The sequence below is a fragment of the Rhinopithecus bieti genome, unplaced genomic scaffold (assembly GCF_001698545.2).
Source record: "Rhinopithecus bieti isolate Rb0 unplaced genomic scaffold, ASM169854v2 scaffold_33326, whole genome shotgun sequence".
NCBI classification, from domain to species: domain Eukaryota; kingdom Metazoa; phylum Chordata; class Mammalia; order Primates; family Cercopithecidae; genus Rhinopithecus; species Rhinopithecus bieti.
In genome coordinates, this window is record NW_016814921.1 from 882,788 (window position 1) to 904,240 (window position 21,453).

General features: G+C 36.2%; 1 protein-coding gene across 7 annotated transcripts in view; it reads left to right on the top strand.

The window, feature by feature from the left end:
* ADAD1 (adenosine deaminase domain containing 1) overlaps window positions 1-21,453 on the top strand; it is a 52,654-nt gene that overhangs the window by 24,272 nt on the left and 6,929 nt on the right. For 6 of the 7 annotated variants that reach the window (XM_017852622.1, XM_017852624.1, XM_017852627.1 and 3 more), the window contains exons 7-11: window positions 6,139-6,262; window positions 9,444-9,614; window positions 10,797-11,026; window positions 13,587-13,824; window positions 19,107-19,236. In XM_017852622.1, the coding sequence (XP_017708111.1) occupies window positions 6,139-6,262; window positions 9,444-9,614; window positions 10,797-11,026; window positions 13,587-13,824; window positions 19,107-19,236 (893 nt within the window). The remainder of the gene's footprint in view (window positions 1-6,138; window positions 6,263-9,443; window positions 9,615-10,796; window positions 11,027-13,586; window positions 13,825-19,106; window positions 19,237-21,453) is intronic. The other variant, XM_017852625.1, reaches the window with a different exon arrangement.

A 21,453-nucleotide genomic window follows, 5' to 3' on the forward strand; every position in this document is an offset into this window, starting at 1 on the left:
ATATTATGTCCCTCTATGTCTTTTTTAACTGCTACTGCTTTAAAGTTTGTTTTGTCTGATATAAGAATAGCTACTCCTGCTTGCTTTTGGTTTCCATTTGCATGGAGTGTCTTTTTCCACCCCTTTACCTTATGTGAGTCCTTATGTGTTAGGTGAGTCTCTTGAAGACAGCAGAAACTTGGTTGGTGAGTTCTTATCCATTCTACAATTCTATATCTTTTAAGTAGAGCATTTAGGTCATTTACATACAATATTAGTCTTGAGATATGGGGTACTGTTCTATTAATCATGCTAGTTGTTGCCTGAATACCTTGGGTGTTTTTTTTTTTTTTTTTTAATTGTGTTATGGTTTTATAGGCCCTGTGAAATTTATGCTTTTAGGAGGTTCTATTTTGGTGTATTTTGATAATTTTGTTTCAAGATCCATAATTCCTTTTAGCATTTATTTAATACTGGCTTTGTAGTGGTGAATTCTCTTAGCATTTGTTTGTCTGAAAAAGACTATCTTTCCTTCATTCATGAAGCTCAGTTTTGCTGGATGCAATATTCTTGGCTGATAATTATTGTTTAAAGAGTCTAAAGATAAGACCCCAATCCCTTCTGACTTGTAGGGTTTCTGCTGAGAAATCTGTTAATCTGATAGGTTTTCCTTTATAGGTTACCTGATGCTTTTTTCTCACAGCTCTTAAGATTCTTTGCTTCATCTTGACTTTAGATAGCCTGATGACTTTGTGCCTGGGTGGTGATCTTTTTGTGGTGAATTTCCCAGGTGTTCTTTGAGCTGCTTATATTTGGATGTCTACATCTCTAGCAAGGCCAGTGAAGTTTTCCTCAATTTTTCCCTCAAATACGTTTTCCAAACTTTTAGATTCTTCTTCTTCCTCAAGAACTCCATAGTTATTATGTTTGGTCATTTAACATGATCCCAAATTTCTTGGAGGCCTTGTTCATTTTTTTAAGTTCTGTTTTCTTTGTCAGATTGGGCTAATTCAAAAGCCTTGTCTTTGAGCTCTGAAGTTATTTCTTCTACTTGTTCTAGTCTATTGCTGAAACTTTCCAGTGCATTTTGTATTTCTCTAAGTGTGACTTTTCCAGAAGTTGTGATTTTATTTTCGTTATGATAGCTTTTTCTCTGGAGACTTTTTCATCCATACCCTATATATATATTTTTTAATTTATTTAAGTTGGTTTTCACATTTTTCTGGCACCTCTTTGAGGAGCTTAATAATCAAGCTTCTGAATTCTGTATCTGGCAGTTCAGTGATTTATTCTTGGTTTGGATGCATTGCTGGAGAGCTAATGTGATCTTTTGGGGATGTTATAGAATCTTGTTTTATCATATTACCAGATTTACTTTTCTGGTTCCTTCTCATTTGGGGAGACTGTTTCAGTGGAAATATCTGGAACTCAAGGCCTGCTCTTCACATTCTTTTTTTCCATGGGGTGAGCCCTTAATGTGGTGCTCTTCCCTTCTCCTAAGGATGGGTCTCCCTGAGAACCAGACTGCAGTGATTGTTACTGCCCTTCTGGGTGTAGCCACCCAGCAGGGTTATCAGGCTCCAGGCTGGTATTGGAGAATGTCTGCAAAGAGTCCTGTGATGTGATCCATCTTCAGATCTCCCAGCCATGAATACCAGAACCTGCTCTGGTGGAGGTGGCAGGGTAGTGAAGTGGACTCTGTGAGAATCCTTGGTTATAGTTTTGTTTAGTGTGCTGGTTTTCTCAAATGCTGGCTATGCTAGCAGTGAAATTGCCACATGGACAGTCTCAGGACCTCTGGTTAGCCAGCATATTGCAGGAGGTGAAATTAGCTGTTGTTTTCTCCTTCTTTGGAGCAGGGTGGTTCTGTTATGAGTTGCTGTAATGACTTGAGTTGGTTGGCCTCCAGCCAGGAGGTGGCACTTTCAAGGGAGCACCAGCTGTCATCAGAGAATGGGGGGATATAAGCTTGCCCTACCTTAGCCAGGATAAGTATTCAGGTTTCTCTGGCAATTGATGGGGCTGTAGAGCTCCCAAGAGTGCCTTTTGTCTTCGGCTACCAGGGCAGGTAGAGAAAAACCATCAGGTAGGAGCAGGGTTAAGCGAGTCTGAGCTCAGACTCTCCTTGTGCTGTGGCCACTGTGGGGGATGGCAGGATGGTTCTCAGGCCAATGGAGTTATGTTTTAGGGGGATTATGGCTGCCTCTATTGTGTCATACATGTCACCAGGGTAGCTGGGGAGAGCCAGCAGTGACAGGCCTCACCCAGGCCCCACACAGCCAACAAGGCCAGTCTAACTCCTGCAGTGTCCCACCAACAGAGCTCAGTTTATATTCAGGCAGCAGCAGGCAGGGCTGAGATCTGGCCCGAGGCTATAATCCTCCCCACTGAGAAAGCAAGCAGGGCTTTCAGGCCTGCAGCCTGTCATAGGGTGTGGCTTCTGCACTGCTATCTGCACTTCCCATTCGCCCCCATGGATTTTGCTCAGGAAAATTTGTACTCAGTCAAAATTATTACAAACTTCAGCTAGAAGCTTCCTTTAACCTGTGGCCCGTTCCCAGTCCCACTGGCTGCCTTATCCAAGGACCCCTATGAGATAAAGCCAGGGATGACTTCAGTGGGCTGGGGACTGGGATCTCCTACAGGGCTCTTCGTGCTGTTTGTCTTCTATTTTGCTTGGCTCCCTAAATTTATTTCATCTCTAGGTAAGGTTAAATCCTTCTCCTGTGATCTGGATTTTTATGTTCCCCAATGTGTGTTCAGAGGTAGGCTTTTCCCCACCTCACACTTTGGGAACTCACAGTTTTTCAGCTGTCTCACAGAGTTTGCAATGGCAAGCTACTTCTTTCAGAGGGTCTGTGAATTCCTTTGGTTTTCCTGATATGTTCCTGCAGTGGTTCTTGGAGCAGAAGTTCATGATGTGAGTCTCCACACGCTATTCTGTTCGTCCAAGTGGAAGCTGCATGTTAGTCCTGTGTCCTGTCTGCCATTTTCCCCGTCAAAATCACCTTATCATTTTAATTGGGTCTATAAGAAAGTATCAAATCTAAATATCCTTCCCTCCCCTGACACCAAATCTATATACTTTCCTGCACTTGTATCCATCTTCTCTACTGTGACAGTAGAGGAAGCATCACTCCTCCTATAGGCTAATTCTTCTACTTGAATTCTGATTCCATTCCTTCTCACATCTTGATAAATTCCTTCTTTCGGTTAACTCTTCTTTTTCTGGCAATAACAAACTTGAGTATCGCCCTGAAGCATTGCAAGTTGAGTTACAGAGCCGAGAAAGAAGCTGAGTTACTTGCTACATTATTACCCTTTACAACTCAGAGCTTATATCACCATTCTGGAACTTATACTGACACTATATAATTCTATTTAAGGGAAGGTTTAAGACCTGGTTATTGAGTCAGATTCAGCATTCATAGCGTGACATCCCTATCCTAGGAATGAAAGCAGAGTCTGTGCCCAGGTGTCCCTGAATAATACATCTTTGCTTTCATCTCTTCAGTATTCTAGAAAGCCTGGCTTCCCAAATTTCCATCCTAAAAATAAAACAAACCCTCCTTTAAACCCATGACACCTTTCTACTTAATCCAGTCATTATTTATTTGACTTTGTAGCCAGACTTCATCAAGAAGCTCCTGACAGCCACTATGTTTACTCCTTGCTTCAACTTAGTTTTTTCTTTTTTCTTGGAAATTAGCCCTTGCCGAGGTACCCACTACCTGCATGTTGCACAATCCAGTGGATTTTGTTACCTATTCACTTGACTTTCCAGAAACATGTAACACAGTTTACCACTCCTTGTTTTTTCTACCACAATACCCTCCTGGTCTACCTGCTCTCCACCCTACCACCCACAATATTGACAATAAATTTCAAATATATAATACGTTACTATTAACTGTAGTCTCCATGCTCTACATTAGGTCTCCAGAAGTTATTAGTTTTACAACTCCACATTTGTACCCTTTGATTAATGTCTCTCCATTTCCCCTTCTTTCTAACCACTAGTAACCACCGTTCTCCTCTGTTTTTATGAATTCAACCTTTTTAGATTCCACATATGAGTGAGATTATGCAGTGTTTGTCTTTCTGTGTCTGGCTTACTTCACTTAACATAATGTCTTCCAGAATCATTCATATTGTTGAAAATGGCAGAATTTTCTTTTTGGGGGTGCTGAAAAACATTCCATTATATATATGTCATAGTTTCTTTATCTGTTCCTTTATTGAGACATTTAGGTTGTTTCTGTATCTTGACTATTGTGAATAATGCTACAGTGAACATGGGAGTGTAGATACCTCTTCAGATCTTAATTTCACTTCCTTTGGATATATACACAGAAGTGGGGTTGCTGGATTATATGGCAAGTTATATTTTTATTTTGTTGAGGAATCTCCATAGTTTTCCACAATGCCTATAAAAACTTACATTTCTACCAACAACGTATAAGGGTTTTTATCTACATCCTCATGAAAACTTACATTTTGACTTTTTTATAATAGACATCCTAACGGGTGAGGATATCTCATTGTGATTTTGCTAGCACTTCTCTGGTGATTAGTAATGTTGAGCACCTTTTCATATACCTCTTTGTATGTCTTCTCTCAAAGAAAATGTCTGTTCAGGTTCTGTTCCCATTTTTAAATCAAGTGTCTTGCTTTTTACTATTGAGTTGTGGGAGTTATATATATACTTTGGCTATTAACCCCTTATTGGAGATATGCTTTGCAAATATTTTCTTCTGATCTGTAAGTTGTCTTTTTATTTTGTCGATTATTTTGTTTGCTTTGTAGGAAGGAAATGTAATCCAAGATGGTTTTTACTTCAGTAGCTTACCCATAGCTCTTTGGTAAAAATCCATAAACTTCTCAGCATTGTGTACTATATAACACCTCTTTCTCCAACTTCATCTTACACCATTCTCTTCACCCCACTTATTAGATTAGCTATACTTCTCTCTTTGCCCAGGAGAGAAATAGTCTTCTGTCTTTGCCCAGGGTGGTGTGCACGTGTTATTTCTTTTGACTAGAATACCCTTTGTCTCGCTGGTGCTGAAGCTTAAATTTCAGCTCGTTAGGGAGGAATTCTGCAACTAGTCTGCACAAGATAAGCTTTTCTCTCATTATCTTCACATAAGCCTCATAATTGTTTCCCTCAAAGCACTTATCACACTTTGGGGTTTGTTTAGTGTTTTTTCTGTCTCTTCTGCTATAAGCCTAATGAAGGTATGTCTTGCTCAACATTTTATTCCTAACATCTACTTTAGTCCCCGGTACTTGGTAACACCTCAGCAATTGTTGCTGAATTATTAGGTCGGTGCCAAAAAAAAAAAAAAGAACTGCAATTACTTTTGCACCAGCCTAATAGTAAAAATCCGTTAGGTAGTTGTGAATGTAGAATTGAACTTTGTTTGAAAAACGAAAACTCAAGATTTTCTGAAGTAAGAGATAGAAAGAATGAGGAGGATATTCAAAGGGGAATATGGGGGAAAAGGAGTGATCTAGTCACTGGGCAATGGAAAGGCCTAATTAGAATGTGAGGGGAAAAACTGCCAATTTGAATTGTGTATTTTTGGAGCATAGAATTTCCAGAAGATTTCAAGCAGGGCACAGCAAAATGTAAATGGAACAAAGCTACTGGAAAAAGCATAAGGTTTTTTTTGTTTGTTTGTTTTTTGTTTTAAGAAAGCAGCTTCAGTAGAACAAAGAAAATTAATTTGGTTTATAGGGTTTGAGTGGATTAAGAAAATTAGAGGCATTAAATATAGATAAATTAGAGGCATTAAATATAGATAATTTAAGACAGAAGCAGAATGGCAAATGAAGTGTCTTAGAAGATCAAATACATCTAGATGTAGAAGAGATAGAAAGCCATATTTGAAAGCCAAGGACATTTGGTAATTCTGTTGATTGTGGTAAAAGTTTAGATGAAGTATTATAAAACATCTACCTTTTTCACTGAGATACTACTTTCCAATTTTGCTTCTTAGAAGACTCTAAGACTCTTATTTTAAATTGTGGAATTATTTTTTCATCTTTTCAGTTAATATATTCTACTAAATTAAAAATGGTGAGATAGAGGTAAGAGTTGAACGTAGAGAAGAGAAAGGTTAAATTAACCTGCTACTGTCTACCTTTTTCTTTCAGCTGGACAGCATGAGGTTGTAGCTATAGGCACAGGTGAATACAATTACAGCCAGGACATTAAGCCAAATGGAAGAGTATTGCATGACACTCATGCTGTTGTTACAGCAAGAAGGTCTCTTCTTAGGTAAGATAATACATGTATTAATGTTATTAAATATGAATGCTCTCAGCCCAAAGTAACTTCATATAAATGTCTTCATTTACAAATGGAATTTTATTGATCATAGAGCCAAGGATGTCACATTTTCTTATCTAAGTCATCAGAATAATTCCATGTCATCTTTGGAACATTTATCATAGTAACTCCAATGTCTACCCTGTGGATTTTAGTGGCTTCTGTTATTAAGACCTGAGAACTCAGTTTTTGTTGTTTTGTTTTGTTTTGAAATGGCGTTTTGCTTTTGTTGCCCAGACTGGAGTGCAGTGGCACAGTCTCTGCTTCCTGCAATCTCTGGCTCCCAGGTCCAAGCTATTCTACTGTCTCAGCTTCCCAAGTAGCTGGGATCACAGGCATGCACCAACATGCCTGGCTAATTTTTTGTATTTTATTAGAGACAGTTTCACCATGTTGGTCAGGCTGGTCTCAAACTCATGATCTCAGGTGACCACCTGCCTTGGCCTCCCGAAGTGCTGGGATTACAGGCGTGAGCCACCACACCTGACCAAACTCAGTTTTAAGAATCCTACAGTCAGCTAGGCACAGTAGCTCTCACCTGTAATCCCAACACGTTGGGAAGCTAAGGTGGGAGGATTGCTTGAATACAGGAGTTCGAGACCAGCCTGGGCAACATTGTGGGACCTAGTCTCTACAAAAGTAAAATTAGCCAGGTATGGTGGCACGCAACTATAGTCCCAGCTACTTTGGAGGATGAGGTGGGAAGATTGCTTAAGCCCAGAAGATCGAGGTTGCAGTGAGCCAAGATTGCTCCACTGCACTCCAGCATGGGCAATAGACTAACACCTTGTCTCAAAAAAAAAAATAAAAGAAAAGAAAATCCTACAATGTATTTTTTTGAAAGATAAAAATAACACTTTTTTATGACTGAAGTTACTGAAAAGTATAGCTTTTAATCCACACTCAGTAGGCTTGGTCTTATTTCACCCCTGAATAGCCATACTTATCCAAGGACAGCACCAGAAACCAACAGGTTTTCATTCATGAGGATTATGCAAAGTTTACCATAAAGCACAGTATAGATAAGGGATTCTTGAGGCTGGCGTATCTTGAAGAGAGAGAGAGAAAAGGGCTTAGGTGAGCATGCCTAGTTTCTTTTTCCAGACTCAGTCACTCTGTTCTTTACAAGAGGAATGAATAGCAAGTGGGAAAGAAAGGAATTTGCAAGTCACTTCATATGAAAGCATATAAAATGGGAAATGAGTGCTATTTCTCATAATATCCACCAGCTTTTGGTTATTTTTTGTTTATAATTCCTCTTTATTCCTACTAAATTAGGAATTCTTTCTTAAATTTTATAATTTCTTATTTTTAATTTTTGTGGGTACATAGTGTCTATGTTTATAGTGTGCATAAGCTATTTTGATACAGTGCACAATAATCACTTTAGGGTAAATGGAGTATGTATCAACTCAAGCATTTGTCTTGTGTTACAGAGATTTCAATTATACTCATTTAGTTATTTTAAAATGTACAGTTATTGACTATTGTCATCCTGTTGTGCCATGAAATACTAGATCTTACTCATTTTAGTTCTTTAAACCATTAAAATGACTTTTTATTTAACTTATGGATGTTTTGGGCATTTTTTTGTGTTTTTTGTTTGTTTCTTTGTTTGTTTTTGAGACAGAGTCTCGCACTATTGCCCAGGCTGGAGTGCAGTGGCGCTATCTCCACTCACTGCAACCTCTGCCTCCCAGGTTCAAGCAATTCTCCTGCCTCAGCCTCCTGAGTAGCTGGGACTACAGGCACCTACCACCAGGCCTGGCTATTTTTTTGTATTTTTAGTAGAGACGGGGTTTCACTATGTTGGCCAGGTTGGTCTTGATCCGCCCCCCTCGGCCTCCCAAAATGCTGGGATTACAGGGGTGAGCCACTGCACCCAGCCTCTTATGGATGTGTTCAAAGACACTCAAGTGAGAACAGGATAGCAAATTCTCATTCACCTTCAGCAGTTATTAGCATTCTGCTGTCCTTGTTAAATCTCTGCATTCTCACTTTTTGTGTTGGTGTTTTCTTCAGTAGAATATTTTAAAATAAATTTAGATACGTGTACCTGAAAAAATATAAATTTGTATCTCTAGTAATGAGGAATCCTATAATCCTAAAAGTTATTCAGCAAGACTATGAGGGTAATGCATCTCATTGCCCTCCACCCCCTGTCAGTGCTTATGGAATTATTTGACGTCTTTAAAAGCTACCTCTTTTGTGTTACTTATTCCTGTGCTTGGCATTTTTACATACTGTTGCTTAATTTTACTGTATATTTTGATGATGGGATTCAAGGGAGTGTATCTTAAAGTCATGGTTTATTAAATAAGCAAAATAGTATTTGTCCTTAATTTGATTAGTTGTAGTCTTTCAGGAGCTCTGCTTCCCTTTTTTAAAAAAAAAATTGAATTTTAAAATTTTTTATTATTGTGAATATATAATAGTTGTGCATATTTATAAGGTAAATGTGATATTTTGATACAACCGTTAAATGTGTAATGATCAAGTCAGGGTAATTGGGATATCCCTCTCCTCAATCATTTTTCATTTCTTTGTGTTTGGAGCATTCCAGTTCCACTCATTTAGTTATTTTGAAACATACAATAAATTATCAGTAACTATATCTGCTTCATTTCTTAATACAACTTATGGTGTTCATTGTATTGTTCCTATACTCTTGTATTTTTTCTTTAAAACCATTAAGGAGCAAGGAACCACAGTTTTGTCATTTTGTAGTAATTTGTTTGGGTAGGGAAGGGGAAATAGAAGTAAGGCAAAAGTTGGCACTTCATCTGGGAGACTGGGAGCAGAACTGTCTGAAGAAGAAGGGAGGAATCAGTAGAGAAATGAGTCTTTTGCAGAAGATGATAGTTGGAAGACCCTAATGTGGAACAGAAGTGGAGTAGTCGAGAAAAAATGGTGTTTTAGGTTAGGTTACAGGGCGGACTGGCCTCCAGTTAAGAACTTTCAAGAACCTTAATTTTTCATTAAATAAAGCTAAGATTAATTTAGGAGTTCTTACCTGTGTCAAAACTTTTGACACACAGGACATTGCTTGTGACACATATGGACACGATGCCCATTGAGATACATCTTTTATAAAGTTTATTACTTGACAAAATTATAACATTTATTTTAGGTACTTTTATAGACAACTTCTGCTCTTCTACAGCAAAAATCCTACTATGATGGAAAAATCAATATTTTGTACAGAACCAACTTCTGATCTACTCACTCTTAAGCAGAATATCAACATTTGCCTTTACATGAACCAGTTGCCTAAAGGATCAGCCCAGATTAAGTCACAGTTGTAAGTATTATAGAAGTTGTTTTTAAAAGCAAGTAGGATGGCCATGCCACACATTCTGACTTTCTACAGCAAATAGAACATGTAAATTCTAATTACCCATATTTTCTCTTCAGCTTTGAGTTGTTATTTGTGGCCTGCAGGAGACCCCAAATCCTTTTCCCCTCAATCTAATCTATTACTTCTACAGGTTGAGCTTCCCAAATCCAAAAGTCTGGGATTCAAAGTGCTCCAAAATCGGAAACTTTTTGAGCACTGACATGACGCTCAAAGGAAATTCTCATTGGAGCATTTCATATTTCAGATTTTGGATTTCTGTTCACCTGGTATGTGTAAAGCAAATATTCCAGTGTGAAGAAACCGAAATCTGAAACACTTCTAGTTCCAAGCATTTTAGATAAGCAACACTCAACCTGTACCTAAAAGTTGCATGTACTTCACCACTTTTTTTGCTATGCTAGTAAAAAAAATCTTCTGCTCCTTTCTGCTTTGAAGACCTCATAAACTTTAGGAAGTGTGGATTTATGCACTACTCACATACAAATACAAGAGTTAAGAAAAACTTTAACCTATGGCCAAAATATTATTGCTTTGGTGAATGAATATCAGGTAGCATAACATTTAAACAGTACAAACAAGAACAAAGAAGACGGTAAAAGTCACCTCAAGTCTGACCATCTAGTGGTAAGTAACCATGGGTAATATTTTTAAAAATATCCCTCTAGTAACACCTTTGAGAATGAGGTCAGGGTTCTCTAGAAAGAAACTTAAAGAAAAATAATTTTGCATTTTAATGAAGATGACAAAGAAAAGTAGTCAGTTTCCCTTTTTTTCGTTCTTTCATTTTGTAGTTTTAAAAAAATTTCATACAGAGGAAGGAACTAATTCATAAACTATGATAGGGATAAAAATTAGTGTTTCTTTGAATTTTAAGGGACATAAAATGGTAATAATATGAAAAATATCTCGATTGGAGGCTCTAAATGTGGTTCATTTCTGTTTTATATTACTATTGTGGAATGAAGGCACTCCATTCCTGCCTTGCTTTCTTGCATCTGTTTCTGTTACTGGAATTAAATGTACACTGGGAAGTTAAACATGTTAGAGAACAGTTCTTAGGTACAGGTAGATTTTGTTCTGTCACCTTTGTTTTTTAAAGGAAGAAACTTTCTTTTCTTTCTCTAGACGTCTTAATCCACATTCTATATCTGCATTTGAAGCCAATGAAGAACTCTGTCTCCACGTGGCTGTTGAAGGCAAAATTTATCTGACTGTTTACTGTCCTAAAGATGGTGTTAATAGAATAAGCAGTATGTCCTCAAGTGACAAATTGACCAGATGGGAAGTGCTTGGTGTACAGGGAGCATTGCTGAGTCATTTTATACAGCCAGTTTACATCAGCAGTATACTAGTTGGTGAGTGAGATTTCATAACCTCCTGGGCCTCTCTCTCACTAAGCAAATCCTCTGTACTTATCAGTATAAAATTAGTTTTTGCATATGTGAAACTTTATTTAAGATCAAAACACAGATCTGCTGTTTTGTAGAGCTGTTGGTTTCATGATAAATTATCAGGGAGAATGAATGAATCCCAAAGGTGGGAGGCAGAGATTGTGGGATAAAGATGCCATAAGTTGTAGTGACCATCCAGCTGGATAAGGAAATTTCAGAGAGAGCTCCTTCTGGTGCTTTGGGAAAGATCAGTGACACAGGGAGATGAGGGAAAGATCAGAGAAAAACCTTGGTTGTGAAGCTTATTTCTGAGGCCTTTCAATTTTCGAAGCACTCAGCATGCTGAAGTTTCATATTCTGAGGAGTTTTCTGTACCCCAACATTATTTTAAAGCGTTATTTTACTTTTCAAAAAGTTTGCAGAAACAAATTTTATGCTGTGGATGTTCTGTAGATACTCATTTTGTCATTTTATAGTGGTGGAATTTTTAAATTTAAAACATGGGATCTAGGCTTGCATTAAAAGGGCATTTACTATCTTTAAATAGAAAGTTATCAGAGTATTCTGGAAAAAAAATGTCTTTCTTGACTATTAAAAAAAGCTAGATTTGTATTCATTCTCAAACTTTTTACAATATATCTTTATTGTGCAGTTTGGGTAACCCCCCTGTTCATAAGTTTTTCCGTGCTAAGTACTTCAAAATGTCTTTGTCAGAAGTTATTTCCTCCAGAGTGCCCCTTTTCTGTTCTATTTATTGTATATGAGTGTAGAGAATCGCTTCCTGAGGGTGAGAATCCATTTTAATATAAGTTTGTGGATTCTAAAAGAAGCAGCTGTAACTTAGGGATTCTTATCAGTTCCTTCCTTTTTCTTTTCTTTTTCATCCATTCACAATGTTAATAAAATTACTTGCCTAAGTCGTGCAGTGTTGTTAGTTAGTGGTAGGCCTGATTCAACCCAGTTTTCATAACTTTTCATGCTGCTGCTGGTGGGTGAGTGAGGTTTGTGTGATTAGTAGTATACTATGAATTAGGTGCCAGGTCAGTCTGTCTATGTGTTTGATTAGATCTTAACTGTTGACTTCTACCTTGGAAGTTTCGTATTATTTCAGTCCTTTTGAAATGAAGTCAATCAAATTTTTCAATCTTATGATAGGGTTTTAGAGGATTGTATTTTCTAGCGACAAGATGGCCTGCAAGGATATAATTAAAAGCGATACCTCAGATATGTAATTATTGTGGCAACATAGGCGTGATGAAGGGAAAAAGTGAAAATTTGTAAAGAAATTATTTATAAACTTTTTTCTATGTAGTATTAGGACTTCCCATTAAAGCATCTAGGTAAACAATTTGATGTTTAAAGCATTTCATGAGGAGTTTGACTTACAGGTTTTTTTTTCTTCCTTTTTCCAAATGTCTTTTTTTTTTTTTTTTTTGCAACCACTGTCATTATTTCATTGCAGAGTGTAATAAATACATTAGGCTTTTAAAAAATCCTTATTATCTACTGTTCATTGTAGATATATTAACTATTCCTCACACCTTATATTTTCCAACTTTTATTCTGTGCCCAAGTATATTTTTTATTTGATTAGTTTTCTTTTGTCACTCTTCATTTGTCTTGATCATTTGTCACTCTTGATAAACACTTAAGGAAGTGTTTAGAAAAGGATGCCAAAAGCAGTACATGTCCTTTTACATCATTTTCTAGGGCCCAGATAGTCATAAAGCAGCCCTAGTAACCATCTCAACAATTTTAATGATAAGGACATAAAACTTTATTTGTGAAATATATCCAGTGGTTTACAAAGATTCTGTTGCAAGAACTTCTGACCTTCTGAGAAAGAAAGAGATATGCTTTAGAATAACTGTTTTTTAAATAAGAATGACTGCTTCCTAACTTCCGTTTTAAGTTTGATGCAACTCACTGTTTTTTAGTAGTAACATTGCATCTTTTTGAGATCTCTCCTTCAATAATTATTATAACTGAGAATTCAAAGCTTTTGGTATTGGCACAGTTTTAACCAGAAATGGTCACTCTTTAAATTATTTTGTGTTGTGAAATTGAAGCATTGTGGTATTGGAAAAGTTAAAATTTGTGGCCCTTAGATGTTTGAAAATGACTCACTTTCACCAATTGTTTCTCATCTAGATTTGTCAACTGCACTTGCAAGAAATCAGGCTACAATGCAGTCGACAAATCTGGACGTACCAGATTTCTTTCTGAGTCAGTTACAACAGTACCAGTTTCTGAGCAGCTGTGGCTCTTTGCTAATGCTCAGTAGAGGGACTTTTCATTATTTTCTGTATCAGAGTCTTTTTTAAAATGGAAAATCTGTTATTACCCTGTTCTGGTTCTAGTTAAGAATATGGAGTAGATGCTAAGATAATAGAACTAGGAAAGGGAAGGTTGAAAGATAAAGGATAGTGAAATGGGCTTTGGATGATTTCCAATCATTTCATTTATTTTTATTTTTGGAATGGTCTTTTAGTATTGAACTTGAGTGTTTTCTTATGCTTTCTAGGTGATGGGAATTGCAGTGATACAAGAGGCTTAGAAATCGCTATAAAGCAACGTGTTGATGATGCACTCACTTCAAAACTTCCAATGTTTTACTTAGTCAACAGACCTCATATTAGTTTAGTACCCTCTGCATATCCACTTCAAATGAACTTGGAATACAAATTTCTGAGTCTGAATTGGGCACAAGGAGATGTTTCTTTGGAGATTGTGGATGGCTTGAGTGGGAAGATCACTGAAAGGTTAAAATTACTAATTTCTTTAAACCATTTATTACTTAAGCAAAAGAAGACATTTATTGCAGTTTTTATTTTAACTCTTTTGGATACCATTTATTGAACTCTGAACAATAATTATTATCATTAGTCGAGTGTTGCAGGTGTTGTACTAATTTTAAAAATTTTAATATTTTAATATTTTTTTTTCTGATGAGAAGACAGACGTAGAGAAATTATATAGCTTACTGAAATGTATACTAAATGGCAGAGTCACCATTCAAACCCAAGGAATCTAGCTCCATAACCTATGTTTCTCCAACTGTAATTTAATACCTTTAGTATTAGAATCATGTAAATTTTTTAGAAATTCAATTTCTTCTGCTGAATCTGACTTTGAATCTGGGGCTCAGAAATTATATTTTTTATATACTCTTCCAAATATTACTTATGTACTCTTACATGTAAGAACTATGGTGCTGTGTTATACTGTCTTCTTATAATAACCCTGTAGGTTGAGTGATTTTATTTTATTTTTTTTTTATTTTTTTACAGTTTCTGAGACTCAAGCTAGGTTAAATATCTTGCCTAAGGTTACCCAAGTAGTTAATGACACAGCTTGGATTCTGACCCAGACATTTTATTTTCAAAGCCCTTGTTCTTAACTATGATGCTCTGTGGCTTCTAGACATTTCTTCATAATGTCTCTGCCATTGATTATTCAGTAAAACTGTTCTTTTAGTGTGAACATACATTTGTAATGAGGCAGTGAATACTGTTAAAAATTTAAATGCTTAAAATTGCTTTCTTTGTGAAGGACAAATTTAAATGAAGACCACATACAAATGTTTCTTAGCAGTCAAGAAGGCTTATACTTGTAATCCTAGCAGTTTGGGAGGCTGAGGCAGGAGCATGGCTTGAAGCCAAGAGTTCAAGACCAACCTGGGAAACATAGTGAGAGACCCAGTCTTTTATATAAAAAATAAAAAGTATTAACCAGGAGTGGGAGTGCATACCTGGAGTTCCAGCTACTTAGGAGGCTGAGACAGGAGGATCACTTGAACCTAGGAGTTTGAGGCTGCAGTGAGCTATGACTACATCACTGCACTCCAGCCTGGGCAACAGAGCGAGACCCTATCCCAAAAGGAAAAGAAAAAAGAAAAGAAAAAAGAAAAGACAAACCCATAAACATTTCTTAGTAGGAACTCAGATAAGCATAATACTGATATTTTAAATACGATGAATTACACTTTTATCAAATGACTTAGGCCAGCATAAACAATTGCTTTACTTTTAATAACAGACTCAACTAAATATATAGACAAACAGGTCTTCTGTGAAAGACATTAAAAAATTATTTACTGAAAACATAAAGTAATGGCATAACAAAGATGAAACTGTATAAAATGAGCTTAACATTTTTTACGGCCAAATACTTGCCAAGTAATTGCAAATGAAAAGAAAGCAGAGGCCGGGTGCAGTGGCTCACGCCCATAACCCCAAGACTTTGGGAGGCCAAGGCGGGCAGATCACCTGAGGTCAGGAGTTTGAGACCAGCCTGACCAATATGGCAAAACTTCATCTCTACTAAAAATACAAAAGATTAGCTGGGCATGGTGGCAGGTGCCTGTAATCCTAGCTAATTGGGAGGCTGAGACAGGGAGAATCACTTGAAACCAGGAGGCAGAGGTTTCAGTGAGCTGAGATCGTACCATTGCACTCCAGCCTGAGCAATAAAGCGAGACTCCATCTTAAAAAAAAAAAAAAGCCAGAATGTGTAGTCTAAATATTAGACAAGGTGTAATTCAGTCTCAAAGCATTACAGTAAGACCAACAACAACAACAACAACAAACCTTAGCAATATAAACAGTATAATTCATACAGAGGACAGAAGAATGTTTAGCAGAAAGTGACATAGCCACATTCACAAAGCAGAAATTATAGAAGACAAGGAAAGGAAACGTAGAAACACACTACTAGTAGAGACAACAATTCACCTCTTTCAGTTCATGGTAGATCAGGTGGACAAAACAGTAAACAAGGATATAGCCATTTTAAATAACAGTAAGGTAGATTTCATTACTTTAAACTCTGCATCTTAAAAATATAAAATGTACCTAGTCCTCAAGAAACTATAGACCACTAACAAAAAGCTGACTGTGTGTTAAACCACAAAGAAAATAACAAATTCCAAAAAGTAGAAGCAATGTAGACATATTCTCTGATTATGATGAGATAAAACTGTGAATAACAAACTTGGAATACTAGGAACTGCTTTTACTGGAAAAATTCTGACTCCTAGCTCAAAGGGGAAATATAAACTGAGATTGCAGAATATTTAGAAAATAGGGATATTGAAAATATTACACGTCAGAATTTGTAGGTTATACGGTTTAAACAAAACTGAAAAGTCAGGGCCTTAAATGCATATAACAATAAATGATAGAAATAATTTAGAAATATAAAGAAAAAAGCTTTAAAAAACAGAAAAGGCAAAATTACTTATAAAAGCTGATAAGAAAATCACCAATCTCATGTAAAAACAAGAGGATCATAAGCTATTTTGGGTAACCACACAAATATATTTTAAAACCTGAATGAAATGGATAAATTTCTAGGAAAACATTACTTGCAGAACTTACATATACAAGGAGGAAAAATATAAATGTTATTTTCATGAGAAAGTTACCAAGAAGCACCTTAACTGTTCCTCAGAGTACCATTCTGAGGTAGTTCAGAGGGTTTTTTTCTAAACCTTTAAAAAGCAGATCATTCCGGTGCTATCCAAAAAGATGGAAAGCATCCAAATACTTTTATGAAACAAGTATATGATTGATACTTAAATCTGATTTTTTAAAATTGCTAATCAAAGCCACAATGAGATACTGTCTCACACCAATCAGAATGGCTGTTATCAAAAAGTCAAAAAACAGATGCTGGTGAGGTTGTGGAGACAAAGGAACACATATACACTGTTGGTGGAAGTGTAAATTAGTTCAACCGTTGTGGAAAATAGTGTGGCAATTCCTCAAAGACCTAAGGATGGAAATACCATTTGACCCAGCAATCCCATTACTGGGTATCCACCCAAAGGAATATAAATCATTCTGTTATAAAGACACATGCATGCGTATGCTCATTGCAGCACTATTCACAATAGCAAAGACATGGAATAATTCCAAATGTCCATCAATGATAGACTGGTTAAAGAAAATGTGGTACATATACATCATGGAATACTATGCAGACATAAAAAAGAATGAGATAATGTCCTCTGCAGGGCCATGGATGGAGCTGGAGGCCACTATCCTTAGCAAATGAACACGGGAATAGAATACCAAATCCCGTATATTCTATTATAAGTAGGAGCTAGACGAGAACACATGGACACATAGAGGGAAACAACACACACTAAGGCCTTTCAGATGGTGGAGAGTGGGAGGAGAGAGATGGTCAGGAAAAATAACTAATGCATACTAGGCTTAATATCTGGGTGATGAAATAGTCTGTACAACAAACCCTATGACACATTTATCTATATAAAAAAACCTGCACATGTACCCCTGAACTTAAAAGTTTACAAAAAAAAGTTGCTGCTCCTCCTCTCCACCACACAAAATTACAGACCAAACTCATTTATATCCAAGAAAAATTGCTATATAAAAGATCAGGGAGCAGAATTTAGCAGCACATTACAATAATATATTTTATACAGTAACACCAATTGGCATTTTTTCTAGGAATTCAAAGATAGTAACATAATAGAAATAACACTAGACTAGAAACTCTTATTAATATGTTTTATTAATTAATCTAGGGAAAATACCAGATGTTTATAAATTCTAAGAAAGTGTATAAATAATTTAGCTCTTCAACTATTCTAGATGAAGATATTCAATAAAAAGGAATAGCTAGGTAGTATCTTTTTACAGGATAAAGTATATCTTTATTAGTCCAAAAATATTATCATGATTGATAAAATGTCAGAGGCATTCCCACTGACATTCAGAGTAAGGCATTATTTACTGTTACTGCTGTTACTCAACATTTTGCTGGAGGCATTAATACATTTGGACAAGGGAAATGAGAGAGAAAATATTGGAAAGAAGGAGTTATGTAACAATTATCACTCTTTGAAGATGGTATTTATATCCAAAAATCAAGAAAATTATCAAAACCACTGCAACAAAAGTATCATAGTGGGAAATTAATATGTAGAAATCAAATAGATTTTGTATACATGAGTGTATGTTAGCTATTGCTATGTATAAACCACCTCAAAACTTAGTTGTTTAAAACAACTATTTATTATTACTACTTGGAAGTTCTTGAGTCAGCTGAATGGTTTTTCTGAATTTTCTTGGGCTCTCCCACACATCTGGGGTCAACTGTTGGTCAACTAAAGGTCAGTTGAGCTGATCTTACCCTGTGTTCACTTACTCTCTAATAGGCTAGTCCTAGCAGGGTCACATGGGAGAGGCAGCAGTGCCAAGAAAATAAGAACCAAGGCATCTCCAGGCCTAGCTTCAGAATTATCACACTATCTATTCTGTTTGCTAAAACAAATCACAAGACGAGTAAAATTCAAGGGAAGGGAATATCAGCCATGCCTATTGATGTGAGGATCTGAAAAGTCACATTGCAAATAACTGGAAACTAGGAGAAATGAAGGATTTTGACTGTTTTTGTTATCTATCCTAAGAACAACTAATGAGAAGATACAATGAAGGGGAAAGTTACAGTAGCAAAAGGTTCATGATCTGTGGACCCACTTTCATTAGAAACCCAAATTACACATCTACATGCACATAATGTACACACATACGAAGGGCTGTGAAATAGATTATGTGTATATGTTACGCTTTTATTGAGCCAAAACTTCTTGCAGTGAAATACAAAATAGACTGTACGATTTCGTTAATTTTGGTATATTCATACACCTATGTAACCATCATTCTAGTCAAAATGCAGAAAGTATTTCCATGCCCACTTCCAGTCAATCCCTTATAGAACCACTGTTTAATTTGTATCATCATAGATTAATTTTGCTTCATACATTAGAAATGTTCCAAGGTCTATCTTCTGCATTAATTTTTGATGCAATACTAAATAATTTAAAACGTAATTTAAGAAATTTACTTCAGAAAGTAAATATTAAGAATGCCTCTTATGTAAAAAAGAGTTCACTATGTATACTGCAAATAATCAAGAAATATTTTGTAGATATATGTTGATTTTAATCCGTACAATTGCCAACATAAATTACTGAAAAAGAAATTAAAAAAAAATTTTATTTCTCTCTGCTTAGTTCCCCATTTAAAAGTGGTATGTCAATGGCAAGTCGGCTTTGTAAGGCTGCAATGTTAAGTCGGTTTAACCTGCTTGCCAAAGAAGCTAAAAAAGAATTACTTGAAGCTGGTACATATCATGCAGCCAAGGTAAGTCCTTAAAGGAATAAAGTTATCATAGGAATAAAATTTAAGACATTAATGTGGTCATTTTAAAATGAATCTCCTTAGCAAAAGTTTGTTGAACACTTCCTGAATATAAGATATTACCATGTAATGGTAAAATTGGTTTTTAAATGAACATGTCAGAAATTAGATAGGTACATAAGTATTGCCATTTAAAGTAGCCATTTTAGTATGGTATATACTTATTCTGACAGTGTAAGTTACATAGCACTCAAAACCTGCTATGTCATACCAGAGAAACAAAATATTAATAAAATTTATTCTGTATTTGGTATTAATTGTATTAACTATAGAATGTTAAGTATTCTAAAATAATATATTATTTAAGATATACTAATTTTTCTGTTTTAAAGTTGTGAAAAAACTTTAATTTCAGCATCTGATTTGAACTTGATTTAGTAGGCAATGTACATAGCCTTTTTCTCTCTTCCAAAATATTTTTTACATAAACATAATGTAAGTTTAAGTCAAAAATTTGAAAACATTTTAAAAATACAGAAAAAAAATTATTAATACTTGTAATCCCACTTACTATTCGAAGTTAATACTCAGTCTTTTAATGTGAGCATGTTATTTCAGTTCCTTCTCATATATAAGTATTTGTACATGTGTCTGCTTAAAAATAAGACCATATTGGGTATGGTATGTTTTAATCTACTTTTTCTTTCTATGTGATAATGACATGAACATCTCTCTCTTTTTTTTTTTTTTTTTTTTTTTTTTTTGATATGGAGTCTTACTCTGTTGTCCAGGCTAGAGTGCAGTGGCACGATCTTGGCTCACTGCAACCTCTGCCTCCGGGGTTCAAGCAATTCTCCTGCCTCAGCCTCCTGAGTAGCTGAGATTACACCACCATGCCGGGCTAATTTTTGTACTTTCAGTAGAGATGGGGTTTTGCCATGTTGGCCAGGCTGGTCTCGAACTCCTCACCTCAGGTGATCCGCCTACCTCGGCCTCCCAAAGTTCAGGGATTACAGGCTTGAGCCACCATGCCTGGCCGTCATGGACATAATTCCAGATTACCATTATTAAATATTAAATGTAAATTACTTTGCTATCCTAATGCCAATAATGAGATAGCATTATATGAAAGTCATTTAATTTTACCAATTTTACCAACCTAATGCTCAATCTGTATAGTCACAGCCTGTAAGGCAGTTACATTAATTACAGGTGTGTGTATATATAATCACACATTTTTAAGTATAAAAGCTTATCTAGACTATTTCTGGTTTTGTGGCATAAAAAAGTTGTAAATTGCTATAAAAACAAGTAGAAAACCAGACAAAATTGTGAAACACAACCTTTCACAACCCTGGACATTAACAGAAGACAGAAAAAACATTCAAAGGTGTGTATTCCTCACAAACTCTTATTATTAGCCGACATGGTGGCCCACAGCTTTAGTCCTAGCTACTTGGGAGGCTGAGGTTCGAGGATCACTTGAGCCCAAGAGTTCAAGGCTGCTGTGAGCTATAATCACACCACTGCACTTCAGCCTGGGGGACAAAGCAAGACCCTATCTCTCTTAAAAAAAAAAAAAAGAAAGAAAGAAAGAAAGAAAACTGCTATTTTTTTGAGCAAGAATTACAGGAGTATGTGGCTTTCTTGCCTAGGGCTTTTGTCATTCATTTTTCTCATTCTTTTCTCATTCTCATTTTCTTCCTTTCTGCTGGTTTGAATGGCAAGAACTGTAGTTTTTTGACCCAGTGAGGCTGCCACCAAAAGCAGCAGCTTTGCTTTCAGAGGAGGTATACTTGATTTGGGACAGGAGAATGAAAGTTTGCAGTTTTGTTGGCTTAAATGCCAAACTTGGTAGGAAATAGAATGGGGAAAACTGGTAACTTTGCTGGCCCAAGGTTGCCGTCCTGGTTGGAGGCAAGTGGTAGGCCAACTAGCAAGTTAACAAGGAGATCTGGAAAATGAGAGAGCCCTGAAAGGGCTGAGGTAGATTCTTCATATTTCCCTGGCTGACTGAAAAACTACGCTCATGTGCAGGGAATATCCAAGAGAGCCCATCAAAAAGTATAAGCGAAGGGATACTTGATAGCTGACTGTAACATTCAGTACATTCTCTTCCACATACAAGTTGATCAGAAGATGGTAGAAGTTTTACAAAGGCTTAATGCATTGATTTCTTATTAGCAACAGTGGAGGCCAACCCAAAATAGCCAAAATTTC